The 21,061-nt window shown below is 41.3% G+C and overlaps 1 protein-coding gene across 16 annotated transcripts in view; it reads right to left on the reverse strand.

Moving 5' to 3' along the window:
• The window catches only part of DYSF (dysferlin), a 203,296-nt gene that overhangs the window by 23,760 nt on the left and 158,475 nt on the right, over window positions 1-21,061 (reverse strand). For all 16 annotated transcript variants that reach the window (XM_004435553.3, XM_004435548.3, XM_004435559.3 and 13 more), the window contains 3 exons: window positions 7,767-7,865; window positions 660-788; window positions 181-336 (listed from right to left, as the gene is read on the reverse strand). In XM_004435553.3, the coding sequence (XP_004435610.1) occupies window positions 181-336; window positions 660-788; window positions 7,767-7,865 (384 nt within the window). The remainder of the gene's footprint in view (window positions 1-180; window positions 337-659; window positions 789-7,766; window positions 7,866-21,061) is intronic.

Here is a 21,061-nt window from a genome sequence, read left to right on the forward strand (position 1 = left end):
TAGAGTACTTGGCCCTTGATAGAACTCCATCCAGTCACATCTCAGTTTTGTACATGTTTATCTGGTTTCCCCGGCTCACTGTGACCTCCCTGGGGCAGAGATTGTGTCCAGATGCTGCAGCCCATTTGTGCCCCAGCCTGCTGTTTATTCTGGGGTAGGTGAGAGCTCTAGGAATGTTACCTTCCCATTGGGGTCCTTGGGCTGCAGGCCAAATGCCCGGATGACGTAGATGCGGACCAGGCACTCCTGGGGCCCCTGGGCAGCCAGCTGGTGGAACTGTCTTGGGGGCATGGGGATGGCTGGGTCTTCTGGGAGGGGATAAATTTTGAAGAGGCCCTGAAAAGAAAGAGGGGTCAATTTCCATTTTGATTATCATTGTCACCAACACAATCACCACTATGACCATTACTCTCATCTCTGCCAGAGTCATCACCACTGACATCACCAAGCCCAATGTCATTCCATTACTGCCATCAGATTCTGCATCAACAGCATCACCACCACCATCACTACCCCCATCAGCCACATGATCACCAACATCAGCACCATGGTCATTACTGTAATTATTACAATACCCCTGCTCCCGCCCCCTTCACTTTTTGCTGCCATTCCATAGTCTTGGGTCCTCCTGGATTAGGGACATGTCCTCAAGGACTTACCTTAAATTCCCCAACAACAGACGGGTCTTCCGTCTCCTCCTGAGTCTTGCCCCGGTAGAGCTTGAAGGTGTTACAAAAGTCAGACAGGCCCTCAAAGGCTTCCACATTCTCCAGTTGTGTGTCATAGACCTGCCACATGTGGTACGAGAGACGGGGACAAGGGAAAGAGAGAAAGAAGAGGGACAGCAAAGGAAGAGGAAACAGGACAAAGAGCAGGAAACATGACAGTGTTGGAGTGAAGGATGAGAGACGGGACAGAGGAAAAAGGAGAGGAAAAGGTCAAAAGTGAATTAGAGGGACAAAGGCATAGATGGGGGGAGAGATGGAGGTGAGAGAGGTGGACAAGCAAAGAACAAAGGCAGAAGTAAAAAGGATGCAAATAGTGGGGATTAAAAAGAGAGAAAGAGAAAAAAGAGAGAGAGACAGTAGAAGGGAGTCAGAGGTGAAGACACTCATTCAGCGCCATAAGGAATAGGGGTTCTAGTTAATCAAATACTCTAGGTACCTGAGAGTCATCGTATAAATGGGTAGAGCATTTTTTTGAGAATAAGGTCACAGTCAAACAAATAAATGAAAAGTTAACTGACTTTTTATTTGAAGATTGAGGCAGAACTCTGGAAAATTCACAGGTCAGCATTTCAAGCAAAAACGGTCACCCTCGAGGATATCCAAATGGCAGGCTACCAAATACCAGGCCAAATATTTTGAACACCACTTTAAATTTGTGAACTCAATTTATTTCATTACTCTCAAACAGCCAATGACTTTTTTTTGTTAGAGCAGTCTTTTCAATTGCTTAGGTTTAAATGAAGCAGAAGTGTTCTATAATAAATGATAGAATGTACCCAAGAAATAGTGATATTGCACAGCTTAACATACACGCTAAATTTGTTATATCGGAAACTGACTGACAAGATAGTTCAGGTAAGTTCCTTTCTCATCTTGCTAAATATTATTTCTCAGTTAGGCCTAGCTCAAGTTCTATTTCTTCCAAGAAATAATTAATTATGCAAGTGACAAAGATTCATTATAAAAATTAGAAAATATAAAGAAAATATTATCATTGTCTTAAATTCCAATTACCAAAAATAACAACTGATTATTTGGTTAACATTTGGTATGTATCATTTTGAACATTTTATTGCTATATTTATACAGTTGATTTGTTTCAAAGGACCAGTTCTTTATTTGTCAATTCTACCATTTTCTCTTTTCTAGTTGCTTATTTCTGCTTTTATTTTTATTATTTTCTTCTTCCTACTGTTTTAAGTTTTTTTTCTTTCTAATTTCTTCAGTTGAAGCTTTATTTACTTTGCTCCCTCTTTTCTGATAAAGAAAATACTTACTGATATGAAATTGCCTCTGCTTACTACTGCCTTGGCATTGCCCCATCTTTTTGATGTATAATGTTTTCATTTTCATTTTCTTGGCATTCCGTAATTACAGTTTTATTTTTATTATTTGATCCAAGAGCTAGATGCTTCATTAGTTTTCATTCTTTTGTTTTAAGTAACATAAGTTTTTAAAGCTAAACTTCCTCTGAATGCTGCTTTAACTATATGTTCTAATATGTAGTGTTTTGTCATTGTTTCCCAGATATTCTGCAATTCCAGTTTGCATTTTCTCTTTCACCAAGAATTGTTAAAAGAGAGGTCTGGTTGTTTTTTTAATTTTCCAGATAGAAGAGACTGTTTTGGCTTTTGATCTCATCATTAACTTCTAATTTTATGGCCTTATAACAAGAAAAAATTGTCAGTGGTATTGCCAGTTTTTGAAATTTATTAAGGTTTTCTTCACGGCCTGTTACATGGCCAATTGTTGTAAATGTGCCATAGGTGTGGTCTCTGTTTTCAGGCTACCGGGTTCAATCAGGTTAATAATCATGCCCATCTTCTATATCGTCTCATATTTTTGTCCCCTTGATCTGACATGAACTGAGAGAAGTGAATTGAAATCTCCCCCTACCTACTAGCGTATTTCTATTTCTTCTTCTATCTCCTGCAATTTCTGTTTTGTAAATGCTGATGAATTATTTAGCACATAGATATTCTCATAACCGCCATATCTTGAAATTGCACCATTTCACATCCCAAAGTGAGTCCCTGTCTCATTTAAGTTTGAGGGCTGAATACCCTCTCATCTAGTATTAAAATTGTGACTTTTGCTTTCTTTTCATTTGCATTTGCGTGGCACACATTTTCCCAATCTTTTATTTTCAAGCCTTATGAATCTCTTTATTTTAGAGCTACATTTTGCTTTGAGATCTGATTTAAATTTCATGATTAATATGACATGTATTGATATGACAGATACGTTTGGTCTGGTTTTACATTTATATTATATTCATATAGTCATAATATATTTATTTCACATTTTCTAGTTTCATAGATTTTTTTTTAATCTTTGACTGCTTGGTCTGTTTTCTGTGTGTGTGTATGTGTGTGTAGTTCTTCCAATAGCTAGGATGCCCTGAGTTTATGTTCTAATATTATTATAAATTTATATATACTAATAATACTCTTAGTCCTCTATGTCTTCAGGGACAGTATTTATGAGTTCTCTACTATAGCAATGATAAAATAATCAAATCTTATCTCCCTCTCTCTCCCTCTCCATCACCTAGTTATAGACAATATTGTCTATCTCAACATTTACCTTTGCACTGTTTGCTTATAATTTGCTTATACTCCTTTTAGATGATTTTCCAATTTTAAATAATATTTGTCAATTCTATTTATTCTATAATATGGCAATCAGTGTCCTTACTCTGTATCCCATCCTCTGTCCTTCTCCACCTAATTTTTTTCAGTTTTTTCATGTCCACATTTTCAGTATATTTGATATTTATATTCTGTGCTGTTAGCCTAACCCTTCCACTTGTTTACATTTTAGGTCTAAAATATGGTCACAACCAATCCTTTTGTTACAGTTCTCCCAGTTATGTCCTAGCTGAAAGAGCTCCTAGATGAACTCCAGTTCACCCTCTAGGAGCCCCTAAGGACAGGCCCATGGGAACCACATCACCTAGTTCCTGAATATGCCACCTGGGTGTCTGGAGCCTTTATGCTTGAAGAGCAGCTTGGCTGAATGTAAAATCCTCAGGTCACCCTTTCTTTCCTTGATGACCTTACACATGGTGCTTTACTGTCTTTGGGTACTAAATGTTGTAGAGAAATTGAGCCACTTTGATTTATTTCCTATTTTAAATTATTTAATTTTGGGGGGATAGGTGGGAAGGAGGTATGACTACCCAAAGAATTCTTTCTTTATCTCTCAAGTCCAATAACTGTACTAAGATATGTCTCAGGGTTGACCAAACTGGGTCTATTTTTCCTGACACACAGAAGACCTTGTCATATGTATCTTCAAGTATTCTTTCATTTCAGTGAAGTTTTATTAAGCGATTAAATGTTTATTTGTTTTATTTCATTGTTTTGGTTGTCTTCCTCAGAGACTCCAATTATGCAAATGTTAGATCTCCTTTCCTTGACTTCTCTATCTGTCATTTTCTCTTTATTCTCTTATGACTCTTCACTTCCATTGCATTTTGCTTACTTTTATCATTTCTGTCCTCCACACCGTTACTGTGTTTTCAATGTGGCCGTGCTGCCCTCTGCTCCTTCGGTTTCATGCTTTCTTCTTCTTTCCTGAATCCTACTGGCTCCTATTTCATCTCTTCTCATCTTGTCATCCCTTGAGTTCTTTCATTCCTCTTGCATTCTGATTGCCCTATTTCTGAAAAGTTCACAGCAAAATACTTCATCTCATCTGCTCCTTGGCAAAATTTTTCTAGTGGGTATATATCTACTTCTTTTGGTTAAGTTTTGATTTATATTTTCTCTTCTTTTTTTCATAGTATTTTTCAATTAATGCTGTGCTATTTCTTTTATTATTACTTGTCACTAAATGTGCTGGATTTTCCTAGACCTGTTATTTCCTTTGTTCCCATCACAGAGGCAGCCTGCTTCCTGCAAATATGGCTTATCTGTGTGATCCTTGTGTAGCTCCACCTTCTCTGCTTCTCTGAACCAAACAAGGTCTAAGAGGCTTTTGTCTCCAGCCTAAACCCATCTCCAAATTTCCCATGTCCATTGTTATGAACATGGGATATAACTTTCATATTTTATAGTGAAACCTCAATTTCAGGAACTATATTTTTTAACTACTTAGTATGAAAATTTTCAAGCACACACAAAAGTAAAGAGAATAGATAATAAGCCCCCATGTACCTACGACCCATCTTAAATAATTATCAACATTCTTTTATTAGGAAGTAGGGGGTTTTCTGAGACCTGCTACAGCTACCACCTTTCATCATTTTCAAGCATCTTCTCTTCCTTTACTGCCAAGTGGCTTCTACCCAATCTTGGCTGGCTTTGGACAGCCCTTCCGTGTATTTTGGAGTCTGCGGGTTTTATTTGTTTCCAACTTTTACTGAAAATGGAGTTTGTGGGTTTGAATGATTTCCAGGAGAAATGGGGAAAAATGCTGACTTATGCAGCCATGTTCATACTGGAAGTCCCAATAAAATACTTTTTAAATTTCCAAGTGGTCGGTCTTTTTGTTTAAACTTTTGTCATTAATTTCTCATTTTATTGCATTTTAATCTTTCTTGTATGATTTCTGCTTTTGGTAAAATTACTAAACTAATATGTGATCAAATTTTGTAAGTGTTCTCTGAGCATCAGGCAAGAATGCATTCTCTATTTTTTTAATTATTTTTACTCTATTTTACAGCCACTTTTGGTGTAGCTTAAAAAACACTTACCTTTTATTCAGATCTTTTATTTCCTTATTTATTTATTTATTGCCTGTTTCATCCATCTAGGAGAGAGATGCATGAAAATCCCCACTGCAACTTTAATTTCTGTTATTTCATGCCTTTATTTGTGTTAGGCATTAGTTTATATATTCCTATCCATTTTTGCTTTAAGTATTTCTAAGCTTTATTATTCTGTGCATAAATGTTTGGGATTTTTTTCATTGAGATGTATATCTTTTATTTATATAAAACACTCTATTTTGTGTCCTTTGCTTTTTACTTTAAATTCTGTTTCTCTTTTGTTTGCACTTACCTTATTTTGTTTGCCAAAATATTTGTTTTTTTAGCCATTCTAACTGGTACTGTTTTAGACATGTCTTTTAAAGACAATATAATGAATTTTGACTTTTGATATAGTCTAAGAGTCCTTATCACTTAATAGGAGAGTGTAATCCATTTTTATTTATTAGGAAAACTAATATTTTTATTCTTTTTCTATTGTGTTTTCCTATGATTTCTATTTTTCAATGCTTTCTTGCTGTATCTTTTGTTTTCTATCTTTTGCTATTGAGACTGTGAGTTGTTTTTTTCCCCTACACTAGTGATTTCCAAAACATGTTTTTTTCTCCACCCATTTTCTCCATAATGCTACAGGCTATTTTTCAAACTCATATTGTTGGTGGTGGTTTTCTTCTATTTACTTATCCTTAAAGGACCAGCATTCCTTCTAGGTCTGGTTTTCACCCTCAGAAACAGGTTGAATGCATTTTATTTTGGAACAGCCCATTTTCACTTAGCAACTGTCAGAGATCTCCCCAGAGAGGTCAAGCTGGAGGGCTGGGTGCCAATTCAGCATCCGGCAACTGAGGGAGAAGCAAGGTGGCCAGGGCCATGGGCCACCCTGGCAGCAGTCCTCATTCTTACTTGGTTTTCTCATTTTTTGGCAAGGCCACAGTACCACATGCCAGACCTAATGTGTCGGACCTTCTTCCTGGTACACAAATAGTTCTGTCTCTTTGCCCAACCTCACACACCCAACTACCAAGTCAATGAAGAACTTGCTGCCTGAGGAGGCCTGTGCCTTTGGAGCCACTGCTGCCGCCTGAGGCCTCGTCTCTGTGCATCCAGGTCTCCACGCACAGTTCACCCGGAAGCCTCCAGTGTATCATACACAACTCTTGCCACCTTGTAAAATCACCCACAGAATGTCCACCAAAGGTTTTCAGCCAGCAGAATCACCTGAAGGCCCAGGCCACCCACTCCTCCAACCAGCCTCAAACCTCCTTCATCCAGTCCCTTTGGAACTTGGAGAGTTCCTGGGCCTTTCCCAGGGGTCTGGCAGCCTTTGCCCACCTCTTGCTCTCTAAGTAGGGCTGCCAGATTCAGCAAGTGAAAGTAAATGGACACCCAGGTAAATCTGAATTTTGGATAAACAACAAATAATTGTTAGATACATCTTGTGCAATATCTGAAGCATACTTATACTAAAGTATTATTCATTGTCTCAAAATTTGTGTAACTGAGCATCCTGAATTGTATCTGCAACCCTCTCCAGGACACTATACAACTCCTTTGGCAAGTAATTTTGAGTCACCTCTGATTATCTTTTTTAAAAGTAGTCTACTTTTAAAAAGCGTAATTGTATTTGTGGAATTTCCTTAAAATACCAGAATTTGGCTGACTCATCCCTGGTTTTGTGTTTTGTGTTTTTTGTTTTCATTTCCACAGCAACAGAGTTTACCATATTTTTATATTTGCTAGGTAATTGCTACTCAATTATAGGGGCGGGGGAATCAGAGGTACATTCTCATGCTGACTTGCCTTTTTATTTTAATACAAATTTTTTATTATAGAAAAGTTCATATAACTTTAAAAGAGACAGAACAGTATAACAAATCCCTAGGTTTAACAATTTAATCTCCAAGCTTTAACAATTATCAATATTTTGCCATTTCAAGAATTTTTAATATTTTGAAAATCTATCAAAGGGCCACCCACACCATCTATCTTCACCCCAACTTCTTCTTTTTTTGAGCATTTTAAAACAAATCCCAGGCATCATTTCACCCATAAATACTTCAGTATTTTTCAGCATTCTTCCAAAAATACTTTCTTGGTTATCCCAGCCCACAATGACTTCTTCCTCTAAATCATTGGGTGACATTTCTCAGCTCAATTAGTTCATGAGGATACATCAGTCCTCAGGCACCAAATGAGGAGACATACATATATATATGCAAAGGAGGAGACAAATATATGTATTTTCTTTCTGTTGCATCTCCCACTGCCCGTCACATGCACCCAGGGGCTGCTGCACTGAAGAGAACATTTTCAAGAGGCCTCACCTTTAGAGTGTCAAAGTCCTTCTCCAAGTAGGACCCGCACTTTTCCCTCTCCCCTATCGAGGCAAAGAATTTGCTCCACCAATCAATGAACTCCTCCTCCTGAGTGGGTAGAAAGAAAGAGACCACTTCAGAATCTGAACTTGCCAAGCATGGTCCTTCTGGACTGGACCCCAAGCAAGGCCGATGGGCTGGCCTGGACTTCAAAGCTCTCCTGTGGGGTGAGTTCAGGGGAGCAGAGAGCTGGAACTCTCCGCCTCTCCAGGGGCAGACTGCACAGACTGGAGGGAAGGTTTTAACACCTGCTTGGTACAGAGAGGCAGAGGCTCTAGCCCTGGCTCTGCCCACCATTCATTGTATGATTCTGTTAAGCTCTCAGGGCCTCCCTTTTCCTTTCTGCGAAATGGGCATAATCATCACGGTACCCACTGCATTCCAGGGACATACTGAGTCTAAAATCAGAGGGTACATAGGATAATTTGGGGGGGGGGGGAATGTCAATAATATGTTATTTATAAATAAAATGCAGTAGACCCAGGAAAACTCAGACCCCAAAGAGCTGTCCTGCCCCTACCCGGATCCTAGGAAAAAAACATCGGAAATCAGAACTTAGCTTCTCCCAAAGACAAATCAAGGCAGAGTCCCTGAAATTCAACACATACTAAGTGTCCATCACTCAAAAGACACTATGCTAAATGGGGGAAACTTGGTGAGAATAAAGGAAGTTTGTGACAACACACTCTCTTCCCTTCCCTTCCTCCACTTACTCTTGTTTGTAGGAAAAGGTGGACAGACCTATTGAGGCACACGCTGGTCTCCCCTCCTTTTAACTCCTCCTGCACATGATATGTCTACAGGCCCTCTTTGCTCTGGTGTCTAGAATGCTCCTCCAGCTGTGTCCTGTCTAGGTGTGTGTGTCCTGTCACCCACGGAGTCAGCAAGCCCCCTGCAGGTGGGATTGGTCACTCTTCCCTAGGCCTCCCCAAAAACCCACCCAGGCCTGGGCACTCTCTCTGTGCCTGTCAGTGCCACTGAAGCTCAGCCAGTTCAATGGGAAGGGCCAAGGACAAGGTGTCAGGGGAGCCCCTTCTGGGACTCGCTTTCCTCCTCTGTATGAGGGGATGAGCTAGATCTCCCAGGAGCCTGCCCGAGTCTACACAATGAACTGAATGCCTATCCTGAGTTTCTGGAAATGCTGGTGCCTCCCTTTAAACCAACGTCCCGCCCTTTGAGTCCCGGCTTATTAAGGGTGAGCACCAGGAGGCAGGCCAAGGGAAGCTGAGTGGCATGATGGAGAGAGGGTGGAAGGAGGTTCTCAGAGTCTCCACCCATCCTGCAAGTGTGGCCCGAACATCCTCTGTGTGGCCAGAACGTGGTCCCCAAACACAGCACAGAGAATGGGCGCCAGAGTAAGGCCTCATCTGCAGAGAGTCACTGTCTGACCAACTTACCAGGAAGGTCTTCTGCAGCCAGGAGAGAGGAAAAGAGGTCCAGGTGGGTTAAGATACAGGGTGGCAGAGCTTTCTGACTTGTAACCACTCTAGAAAATGCCAGCATAGAGCAAGACAGACCCTAACCTTGATGTTTTAAGTTCATTTTAAAGAAAAAGATGCCAAGGATGAATAAACATACACAGACATACACGTCAGACTCACACAGTCAACAACATACAGAAAAATATATTTACACAGACATGCCCAAGAGAGATGTATATGCTGAAACGTGCATATACCCCCCAAAAGACACACATTAACACACAGGCAAATATGGACACACAGGTAGAAATGGTTAGAATGGAATTCAGTTGAGCTGTTTGATTCCTCCTAAGTTGTTATTTTCTTCCCCAGCCCAGATACTTCAAACTTGAGTTTATGACTCAGACTCAGAGTCAGGCATAAAGAGGAAACAACCTGTGTGTTTTGTACAAAGAAATGACAGGAACACAACAGTTGTGGGAAAGTTATTACACTTCCCTCAGTCTTGAAAAACCAAGTAAGTTAAAAAAAAAAAAAAAAAAGAATATGGAGACAGAGAATCTGAATAATACCATTAACAGTGTCAATTAAATAGACGAACATTATGTAATCTAAAAACAGAAAATATACCTTCTTTTCCAGCACCATTGGAGCACTTAGAAAAAATTAAAAGCCACAAAGCAAATCTCAATAAAGCTCAAGGAATAAACCCATTATCAGTCACATTCTCTGACCTTAATGCAATAAAACTAGAAACTAATGAGAAATTTAAAAATTAAAACTCCCAACCTTTTAGAAATGTAAAGGCATGCTCTTAAAACTCTTCCGGGTCAAAGTAAAAAACAAACTAAAATCACAGATACTTAGAAAATACCAACAGGGAGAGGGGTATGCCCCCAAATTTGTGGGTGGTAGCCAAGTCTGTACTCAAAGGAAGATTCTGTCCTTTGCTTTTATGCAAAAAGAATGAAAATAAATAATCTGATAACTCAAGAAATTAGAAAGAGAAAAGCAGGAAGACCAAAATTTGAAAATGACAAGTAAAAATTAATACATTAGAAATATATTAGAAATATCAATATTACAATTGATAATTAAACCCCAAAGCAAACTTTCAAAAGACCAATAAAATAAACATTTATCAAACTTAATGTTAAAAAGTAGGCACACCATTAGGAATGAGAAAGATCAAATAAAGAGATATTTGAGAGATATTTCGGGAGAATATTTAGGAGATATTTGGGGAGAATAAAAATATTAAGTGATTTATCTACACCCTAACCAATGAGAAAACCTTGGAAAATTGAGATGAAGTGGATAATTTTCTAGAAAAATGTAAATTGCCAAAATTGATTCAAAAGTAATAGAAAACATGAAGAGATCAGTAACCCTGAAAGTGGAAGAGATCTCAAAGAACTACCTCCAAAAAAGACACCAGGCCAAGATAGCTTCTTTGGGGGAAAACTATATCGGTCTGTCAAAAAACAAATCATTCTTTGTTCCACAGCATAGAAAAAAGATGAATTTTCCTCATGAAGCCTGACGACCACCACCATACACACACACACACACACACACACACGCACACACACACACGGAATAATCCCATTCCTAAACAGAGATGTAAAGATCCTAAATAAAATACTAACAATAGATTGCAGCAGTAGATCTGGCATGGTCAAGCCAGATTATTCCAGAATGCAGGAGTGGCTCAACATCACTGAGTAAGGAGAGAAAACACACATGAACACCTATAACAAACATTTGCAAACTATGGCCCACTGGCCAGCCTCCTGGTTTTCTAACTTAAATACTGTCTGTGGCTGCTTTTCAGCTACAACAGCAGAGTTGAGTAGTTGTGACAGAGAGCTTATGTCCCCAAACCTAAAATATTTATTGTCTGGCCATTTAAGAAAGTTTGCCATCCCTCGACCTATAACATGCAAAAAAGAAGAGGGGGCAGAAAGGGGTGATGGGCCAGCCCCATGGCTTGGCAGTTAAGTGCGTGTGCTCCGCTGCTGGCAGCCCGGGTTCGGATCCCGGGCGCACACCGACGCACCGCATCTCCGGCCATGCTGAGGCTGCGTCCCACATACAGCAACTAGAAGAATGTGCAACTACGACATACAACTATCTACTGGGGCTTTGGGGGAAAAAATAAATAAATAAAAATTAAAAAAAAAAAAAAAAAAAGGGGTGATAAAATTGTTCAATTATTCCTAAATGAAACTCTCAGTGAATGAAGAATAAAAGGAAGCTTTCCTAGCATTATAAAAAATATCTTAAAGCAATAGCTAGCATTGTGCTTAATCGTACCAGGCTTTCTCCCTTCTGGGCTGTTGTACACATTCCCGCCTCAGCCAGTAATTTGCATGCAATATGGACATAAACAAGCAGTAAATCAGGGTAGTTGGGAGCCAGAACTTGGGAGCCAGACTGGTAGGGTTCAAATCCTGCCATTCCTAGCTGTGTGACCTTGAGCAACTACTTCTCTGTGCCTCAATCATCTTATCTGTAAAACGGAAAAATAATCGTATCAATTTGATAGAGTTATCATGAGGAATAAAGGAGTCTATATATACATGGTGCTTAGAAAAGTGCCTAGCACACAAGTGCAATCTAAGTGTTTACTGCTATTACTGACAACAGTATTGTTTCTCTTGTGTGGACCAGGTTAGCTTCTTGGCCAAGGGCTCTCACACACTGCCAGCAGGAGCATAGCCAGCCACAATCTTTCCAGAAGGCAATTTGACTGCATGTTTCCACAGCCTTAAAAATGTGCATACACTTTGACCCATCACTCCTGTTCTAGAAATCTATCCAAAGAAAGTAATCATAGATATGCATAAAGATTTAACTTCATTTATAATAGTGAAATATTAGAAACAACTTAAGTGTCCAACAATAAGGAATTGTTTGGGTAAATTGTACAACCATGTGATTAAATGCTATTACACAAGATTAAAAAAATGATGCTGTAGAAATATATTTATTCACATGGAAAGTTATCCACAACTGATGAGATTTACAAAGTGTTAAAAAATGAATGTGATTTCATTTTAATAAAAGGATCAAGCCCCAAAAGTTCACAGCAATTACCTCTGAATGATAAGATTATAACGTTTTGTTTATTCCTTTTATTTTTGTGTATCACTCAAAATTTTCTAATTTTTCATTGTGTACATGTATTTCTCACATAATTTTAAAAATTAAAGTTTTTAAAATAAAGAACAATAGCAAGATGCTTTAAAACACACCACCAAGAAAGTGAAAAGATAATTCACAGGATGGGAGAAAATATTTGCAAATTATATATCTGATAAGGGATTTGTAACCAGAATATATAGAGAATTCATACAATTCAATAATATAAAGACAAATAATCCAATAAAAAATGAGCAATGGATTTAAATAGACGTTTCTCCAAAGAAGATACACAAATGGCCAATAAGCACATGAAAAGATGCTCAACATCACTAGTCACCAAGGAAATGCAAATCAAAACCACAATGAGATATCACTTCACACCCACTAGGATGGCTATAATCAAAAAGTCAGATAGTAACAAATGTTGGTGAAGATGTGGAGAAATTGAAATGCTTACACACTGCTGGTGGGGATGTAAAATGGTGCAGTCACTTTGGAAAACGGTCTGGCACTTGCTCAAAACGTTAAACAGAGAGTTACCATACAACCTAGCAATTCCACTCCTAGTTTTATATCCAAGAGAAATAAAAACTTATGTCCACACAAAAACTTGTACATGAATATTCACAGCAGCATTATTCATAGTAGCCAAAAAGGAGAAACAATCCAAATGTCCATCAACTGATGAATGGATAAAGAAAATGTGATATCTCCATACATGGCACATTATTTGATAATAAAAAGCAAAGAACTGATGCAAGCTATAACATGGATGAACCTTGAAAACATTACGCTAAATGAAAGAAGTTAATCACAAAAGACCACATATTGTATGATTCCATTTATTTGAAATGTCCAGAATAGGCAAAGCTATTGGGACACAAAGTAGAATAGTGGTTGCCTAGGGCTGGGAGTGGTTGGGAGGAAGTGGGAGATGACTGCTCTTGGGTACAGAATTTCTTTTTGGAGTGATGAAAATATTCTAAAATTGATTATGGTCATGGTTGCACAACTGTCCATATACTAAAAATCACTGAATTGTACACTTAAATAAGGATTTGTAGTTAAGTGGATTATCTCAATAAAACTGTTAAAATTAAAAAGAACAAATGATCAAATACAAGTATATAACTGCTACCAAAAGAACAAAAGCAGGAATCTCAAATATTTATTCTAAGGAAATGGAAATATGAGTTAAATATTTTTTTAAAGAAAAAGCAATTGACCACCAAACAGGACCTAGATCTGACCACACCTAGTTTTCCCCAAGAACTTCTCTTGGCTGCAATTTCCTCCTCCCTCAAAGTCCCAGGTGATGTCTAGTAGCTGGTGCTCCTCAAGCAGACACATGGCTGGTGAGGAGCACAGCCCGGGGACCTTCCTAACTCCTGGTGACACCAGCCGGCCTGCTACTGTCCCCCTTTTCTTCCCCCATCCCACAGGGAAACCCTCATCTAACTGACCTCGTCCTTGGCAAAAATTATACATGCCACAGAATCCTACCTGACATACTAACTAGTTTATTTTTTGCCCCTACAATCCTTTGTTGACCTCTTTGTCCTTCTTCACATCTAAACTCCCTTGCCCCTCTCTTGCTCCATTGTACTCTGGCCAACCCATCCTGGGTTTAAATCCAGCCCTTCCCCTACAGCTCACCAGCCCCATACAACCAAATGTGACTGGAGGAAAATAGCAAACCAGTTGCTGATGGCACTCAAAGTTCATATCACAGCCTCAAGTGGCCCCAGTGCTGTCCATCCACCCCAACTCAACTTCCTGGTCCTTTACTCTTCCCTGTCCTAACACCCCCATTCAACGCCTTCTCCTTTCTCCTCGGACCTCTAACTCCTCCCCCCATCGTCATTCTTGGCAAGTGACCCTCCTTCCTCTTTGTCTTAGAAAACAAAAGCAACCAGAAGAGACCTCCCTCAAGCCCCCGCAGCACTCACACCACATCCTACCTTCCCTCCTGTTACATGGAAGGTGCTCTGCTTGCACCTCGCCCCAAGACCAACCCCTGCACTCATGCCCTGGGTCCCATGCCCTCTGGCCTCCTCAAGGACATCACATTCTCCTTACCCTCTCTTGCAGCATCCGACTTCCCTCTCCACTGGATCATTCCCTTCAGCATTCAAACGTGTGACACTAGTTCCCCATCATTTAACAAAAAACTCTCTAACCATGCTTTCTCTTTTAACCACAAACCCAGGGCTCCGTGCTCAGATCTCTTCTCCTCTCCACCCACTCTCAGTCCCCTGGGGTTCTGCTCGAGTCTTACATCTTCAAATAACACATACATTGATGAGTCCCAAATTGAGCTCTCTCCAACCTGAATGACTCCTCCAGCTGCCCATTTTACATCTCCTACTGGACATCTTCTCAAATATACCGTGTCCAGAATCCAGTTCCTGATCATCCCCCATCCACCCGCTCCTTCCACAGTCTTCTTCATGCCCCACATTCGATCCATCAGCAAATCCTGTTGGTGCCACCTTCACTACATATTCGAATCAAACCACTCCTCCCCTAACACTACCACCTGGTCCCCCATCATCTGGATTATTGCACCAGTCTTCTAACTGGCCTCCATGCTTTCACCCTTGCCCCCAAATCTATTCTCAACACAATAGCCACACACATCAGAACACGTCACCTCTCCATGCAAATCCTTCCAATGATTTGCCAACTCACTCAGAATAAAGCTAAAGCCCTTACAACAACAACAAGCTGAAGTCTCTCATGATCAGGCCCTCATACCTCCCTGATCTCATGTCCTTCCACTTTCTTCCTCATTCACACTGCTCCAGCCACAGTGACCTTCCTGGCCCTTGAACATTTCCAGCACCTTCATGCTCTTCTCATGGCAGGAACTCAATTCCTCCAACAAATCCATGGGTCACTTCTTCACCTCCTTCAAGTCTCAACTCAAATGGAATCTGTTTGACCCTCCTTATTCACCATATTTTAAATCACAACACCCCCTCCCAGCAATTCTCATTCCTCCTTCCTTGCTTTTTCTCCCTAGCAATTATCTCCTTCTGACATTCCATATACTTTATTTAGGTATTTGTTTATTGTGTCTCTTCCCCATGAGGGCAAAGATCTTTGGATCTACATATTTGGAGTTCAGTAAATATTTGATGGATATATGAATGCCTAAACAGCAGAGAGCGGGGGATCCTTGGCTTTTAAATTTCTAAAGGCAGATAATGTGCCACCAAAAAACAGTTTTAAGAGGATGTTTTTTCCAGCCAGTTTTCCCACCACATACAGAGGAGATGAAAGTTCCTCCACACTCCTTTCATGGAGAAGAACTAGAGACTTGCGATGGTTTCTGATAAGGCACCCCCATATTCTGCCCCCCAGGTTAGCTCCAAAATATATATGGAAGAGATAGCTCCATAATTTTGGGGATCTGGTAAGTAGCAGCCACCCAGAAGTTTCCAGAGGAATTAGGGCTTGGGGCACTTGGCAGAAGATGTCTGCAGGGGTGTTATGGGAGAGGGAGCCTTCAGTGCTTCCTGTGGACCCCAGAGTGTCATGCAAGAGCTGCCATATTGTACCACACTCCCCAGAAGGGCTTGAAAGTTGGTCAAAAGAGAGCGAGCCAGGGTACCTGAAAGGGTCTTGTAGCCGAGATAACAAGACATCATCTGTATGGTCTGTGTGCCCAGAAATCAGTGGGCCTATAGATCCAGGGCGGACACATGCTGGCCACCAGGCGTCCCTCCCTGTGGAGGTCATGACCTTAGGGAAGTCCAGCCCAGAATTCAGCTGCCTCCCAGGGGTGACGACAAGGAGGAAAAGCCCAAAACTGACTAAGCTTAAACCTAAACTGTTGAAGAATGCCAAGGCTTTTCTGCCATCAGGAAAACTGTGAGCTCCAAAGAGAGATGAAGTTGAATTACAGAAAAATGAAGTCATATTTTTAAGGCACTCATGGATGTGACTTGAAAATATCATTCCTGCTATTTCACTAATCTAACTTCTGATGGAGTTATTTCAAACCCACTTCTTCCTTCTCTTCCTCAGGAAGTCCAAGAATAAGTTAACACACCCATAAGAACAAGCCCCACTGAAACAGGATGGCCGTTCCATGTCCTAACCCAGATGTGCCAAAGCCAACCAGCCCTCTGATGTTAGTGGAATCCCATAATCCAAAGCTCCAAAAGGGAAATGGTCGTCTGTTCTCTAATCCCAAGTGTGCTCCTGACCTCGTTTGGCAATAGCTAAGCATCCAGTCCTGGAACACGGCAAGGAGGAGAAACAAATGCAAAAGGCTTGATGGTTGAAGTGTCATCTCGGGCTTTAGCAGGAAGTCTGGCCGTTAAAACTTTGCTTCCCCATGCCCAAGGTTCAAGGCCCCTCATCGTTCAGCCAGTGAAGCAAGTAAGTCTGATCAAGGAATGGACTGGCGGCCTCTCCAATTTCAGCTAATAGCCAACATTCAGTTCCTGAGCAACCAGAGCCATGTAACAAAGACACGCTTCTCCAGGCTTGATCCAGCCTAATGGGCACCCTAATCCCTCTGAAGACCCGAATCAGCACGGCACATTTCGAACATTTAATCTCCCATTTTCATTCAGTGGGCCTAACGCATTTCATGAACATGGGGAGCAAAATTGCCAACAGTAACTCTAAGCCTGCCTTTCTGTGAAGTGAGGAAAGTTGGGGGGAGGGGAGAATGTATCACTTGTGATCTCTCCCCAGGATAACCATTTGAATCAAAGAGACAAGTTCCTGGTCAAGTTTATGTATCACCAAGGTTATAAAGTTAAACCCTGGGTCACTATGTGGAACTCTACACTCACTTCTAAAAAAGAAGTCTATTATTTTTTATAATCTTAAGCAGGCCTTCACTGCCTATGTCAACCCAGAGGTAGACATCCTAGACTGTGTTGAAAGTAATTTGTCTCTTAGCACAAATCATTATCATCAAGATAGTTATAATATTATTAACCCAACACTGGGGTTATTGCAAGGCTGTGCATTGATGTCTGCAAAGAGACTTTATGGCCTGTAAAGTTGACCATGATAAATGTTCTTGTTGATATTGCCAACATCATCAGTTTGATCCCCAATACTGTTGCCCCAAAGCTCGACATCTGCATCATTGGAATAATGATACGATGATTCCTCTAATTCTTTAATTAATGTCCTGAGGTTTAAGAAGCTATTTGCTCACATACACACTAATACAAACACAGATGTAACATACAAGTACTTATGCCTATATGTAGACAAGACAAACCCCCAAACATGCAAATACCCCAATTTCAAACCTATCCCACCCTATGCATACTAAACCCCTCATGCCCCCCAAAACCACACAAGCATATGCCCACAGCCAGCTACCACGTTGATTCAGCAGAACTCTACACACTCATAACAAAAATCACTTAATTATTTCCACAAGTGGAAGACTGGGTTTTCAACCTCTTCTTGACACTCCCTGAAGTCCTGCCTCCATGTCTGTTGAAGGGATCATTACTCTGCTTGCTCTGACTTCAAGCTGGACCAACAGAGGTGGGAGAAAAGGAAGACATTTAACCGAAATGCTGAATTGCTTCCAAAAGGCCCGGTGAATAAGTGTGCCTGAAATCTAGCAGTCAAGCAGACGGTGAGCAGAGAAGGATCAGGACCTGGTAATTTAACTATTGGCCTGTTCCAGATGGGGGACCCGAATGGAGTGGGGTATCCATGGGGAATCCCAGCTTGCCGGGCCTCTCCCAACTCAGGAGCCTAAGGTAGATACATGGGCCCATGACTTGCTCCTCCGAGGATGGCATGACCACATGTACCCATGCAGAAAGCCCAGAGGAATGGAATCTATTCAGTAGGGTGAATGAAAGAAGATCCCATCAGAGTCTTCAAACCTGGGAAGAAAGCAATGAGACATCACCAATTCAGAATTTGTGATGCCTCCAACAGGGCCCGGGCAAAAGCTTACCTTACCTTCATTCTGCTTATGTGGGCAGTTTTGCTTAACAATGGTTCCAACAATCTACTTAAGAGAAAAACTATTTTTGAAGGCCTTCCCAGGACTGCAGAAGCATTCATCAGACTACAGACACTAATCTTAGTTATCTCAAATTCAATTTTAAAAATATTTTGGGAGAGCCTACTATGTGCCAAAATCAACCACTTTCTAGTTACTGTGTGCATTTTCATACACAAAATCACATTACTTTTCAAATATTTTATATTTTGAACTTGCTGCTAATTCAATCTGGTTTCCCCACGTCTCAGTGAATGCGAGGGAGGTGTTGAAGACACTGGGTTGGTTAAAAGGCTTCACTGAGCATCCTCCTTGTACTCAGCAGTGAGCACTGCACCAAGTTTCAAGCACTGTTTTGACCCAAGTGGGGGGGTGGGAAGGGACAGGGACAATGACAGGACCAATTAGGGTAGAAAGGCATTAAATTAGACCTCAGAGAGAACTTCCTGTCCTACAGATTTCTCAGGAAAGCCGAAAATTTCCCTCTGGGAAGAGATGAACCTTTTCTCTCTGGATGGGAAAACAGGTCCCTCATGGACCAGGGAAGGACCTCTTGGGAAGAAGGGAGTATGGCAGGGTGGAGCAGAGGCAAGGAGGCTGGTTGGAGGGGCCTGGGGCCTCCTCTTCCCTGATGAGGCCTTGGAGTTTGCCAGACAAGTTTCACCCTGGGCTGTCCCCCCTGCAGTGTGCATCGAGGGAGGAGGGGTGCACCCCCGAGGAGACCACAAGAATGCCAAGCAGGGGAAAGGCGCCCGGAGCCAAGGGCTCCGGCAACAAGGATCCAATATCGGCGGGTGACTCCAGCCCCCGTAACAGGAGAGACCGTAAAGTATGTGCTCTGCTTCCCAACCAGCAAACACAGCAAATAACCAATTACTCCAAATAGCTAACAGATTTCGGCTCTGATTTCCCTCCCTTGCCTCCCCTGTGCCTTCACTTGTCATTTGATGGGCGATTTGTATTTGCTCTGAGAAAATGAGAGAAGGAATGACTCACAAAGGAAGGTCCAGATTACACACAGTGACAGGCATCAAACCTCCCTAATCAGAACTAATGGGAGTGGGGGGGGAGGCCAGGCTGCCCTGGCAACACATCTGAACCAGAGATATTTTTAAAGAAGTACAGTTTTGTTACTTTCAAGCACATACAGTAATTCTCGCTAAAGCAATATTGCCAAATACATGTCCTGAGGAAACCTACTTTAAGGAGAAGATAAGTATCCTCCTAATTAGCCCATATGATATATACAAAAGTACAGGTAACACCATAAATGTTATTAAAGCTAAAATACTCCCCCTCAAACTCGAGTTCAGAGGTGCAATCATGAAGTTCTGAGACAAGCTGCCTCGGATGCCTTCTGGAAACGCTTCCTCACTTGGGAGCCACACCCTGTAATTGATTCCTTTGCTCAGAAAACCTTTGCTTCAAAGTTTCTGGATAAATTGTTGTCAGCGCTCATGAGCTGCAATAAGGCATTCCCTCCAAAACTTGGAAGTAAGGGAAATAGGGCTGTCCTCAGAGAATCAGACCATGAAACGAATGCACAGCGATTCAGAGCAAGGAGAGGTGAAATCACCTCCAAGGGGAAGAGTGGCTTCCACTAAGCTTTAACCATAAGTGAGTGCGTTGTGTTACTACATCTAGAGAAAGACACGTCAGTGAAAACTAGGAATTGCTCAGTCCTGGAAATACAGAAGAGGAGTAAGGGTTGACTATTGACAGCTGTTCACACCAGCAACATTAGGGGAGAGGGTGCTGGAGCTTAGGGACTAATGCTGTCCCTGCCTTTGGACATGGATGCATCAGCCCATCTCAGACAGCTGCCACTAAATTTCAAATCACAGAACTCTCTTTCTTCATTCTGATTCTTCACTCATCTCCAATCACAATTTGGCTTCCCAATTGCTGAGTCTAGAGAAAGACCACGGGCTGGACCACTATCCAAAGTCACGTCCCCCAGGCAGAAGTATCGCTCACTGTAAACTCATAAACTAGCAACCTCGGGCCAGCCCCGTGGCTTAGCGGTTAAGTGCGCGCGCTCCGCTGCTGGCAGCCCAGGTTCGCATCCCGGGTAAGCACCAACACACCGCTGCTCCGGCCATGCTGAGGCCATGTCCCACATACAGCAACTAGAAGGACGTGCAACTATGACATACAACTATCTACTGGGGCTTTGGGGGGAAAAAATAATTAATTAATTAATTAAAATAAAAATAAATAAATAAATAAACTAGCAACCTCGGTTTAGAAACTTGAGTAATATGCATCCAGCCCTAAGAATATTGACCCATCAGGGGTCTGAACTCACAAGGTTGAGAGTCCACCCAGCCAAGACTGTACAAACTTACGTAAGGTAACACCTTTACCTGGATCTGTTGGGAGAGAGTCAGCTCTCCTTTACTTAAGAAACGCCTACCAAGAAATGCCTTGCGTGGTCCACACGCAAGGGCTGTGGCCCTGACCTGGCTGGCTAACACCTGACTGCCACAAGAAACAGAAAATAAACTCTTCAGCCCGGTAGAAAAGCCTCTCATCCTGCTTTCCTTCTTACTTCTCCCACCCTGCTGGATACCTAACTGGCAAGGTAAAATTATAGCCAACTTAGACTGTTTCCTTCTTCCTTCGACCTGAGTTTGAGATTAGAAGAGGGCCCATGCACTAATGGACAGAACCATCTG

The sequence above is a fragment of the Ceratotherium simum genome, chromosome 11 (assembly GCF_057802395.1).
Source record: "Ceratotherium simum simum isolate JZ-2026a chromosome 11, ASM5780239v1, whole genome shotgun sequence".
In the NCBI taxonomy this organism is placed as follows: Eukaryota; Metazoa; Chordata; class Mammalia; order Perissodactyla; family Rhinocerotidae; genus Ceratotherium; species Ceratotherium simum.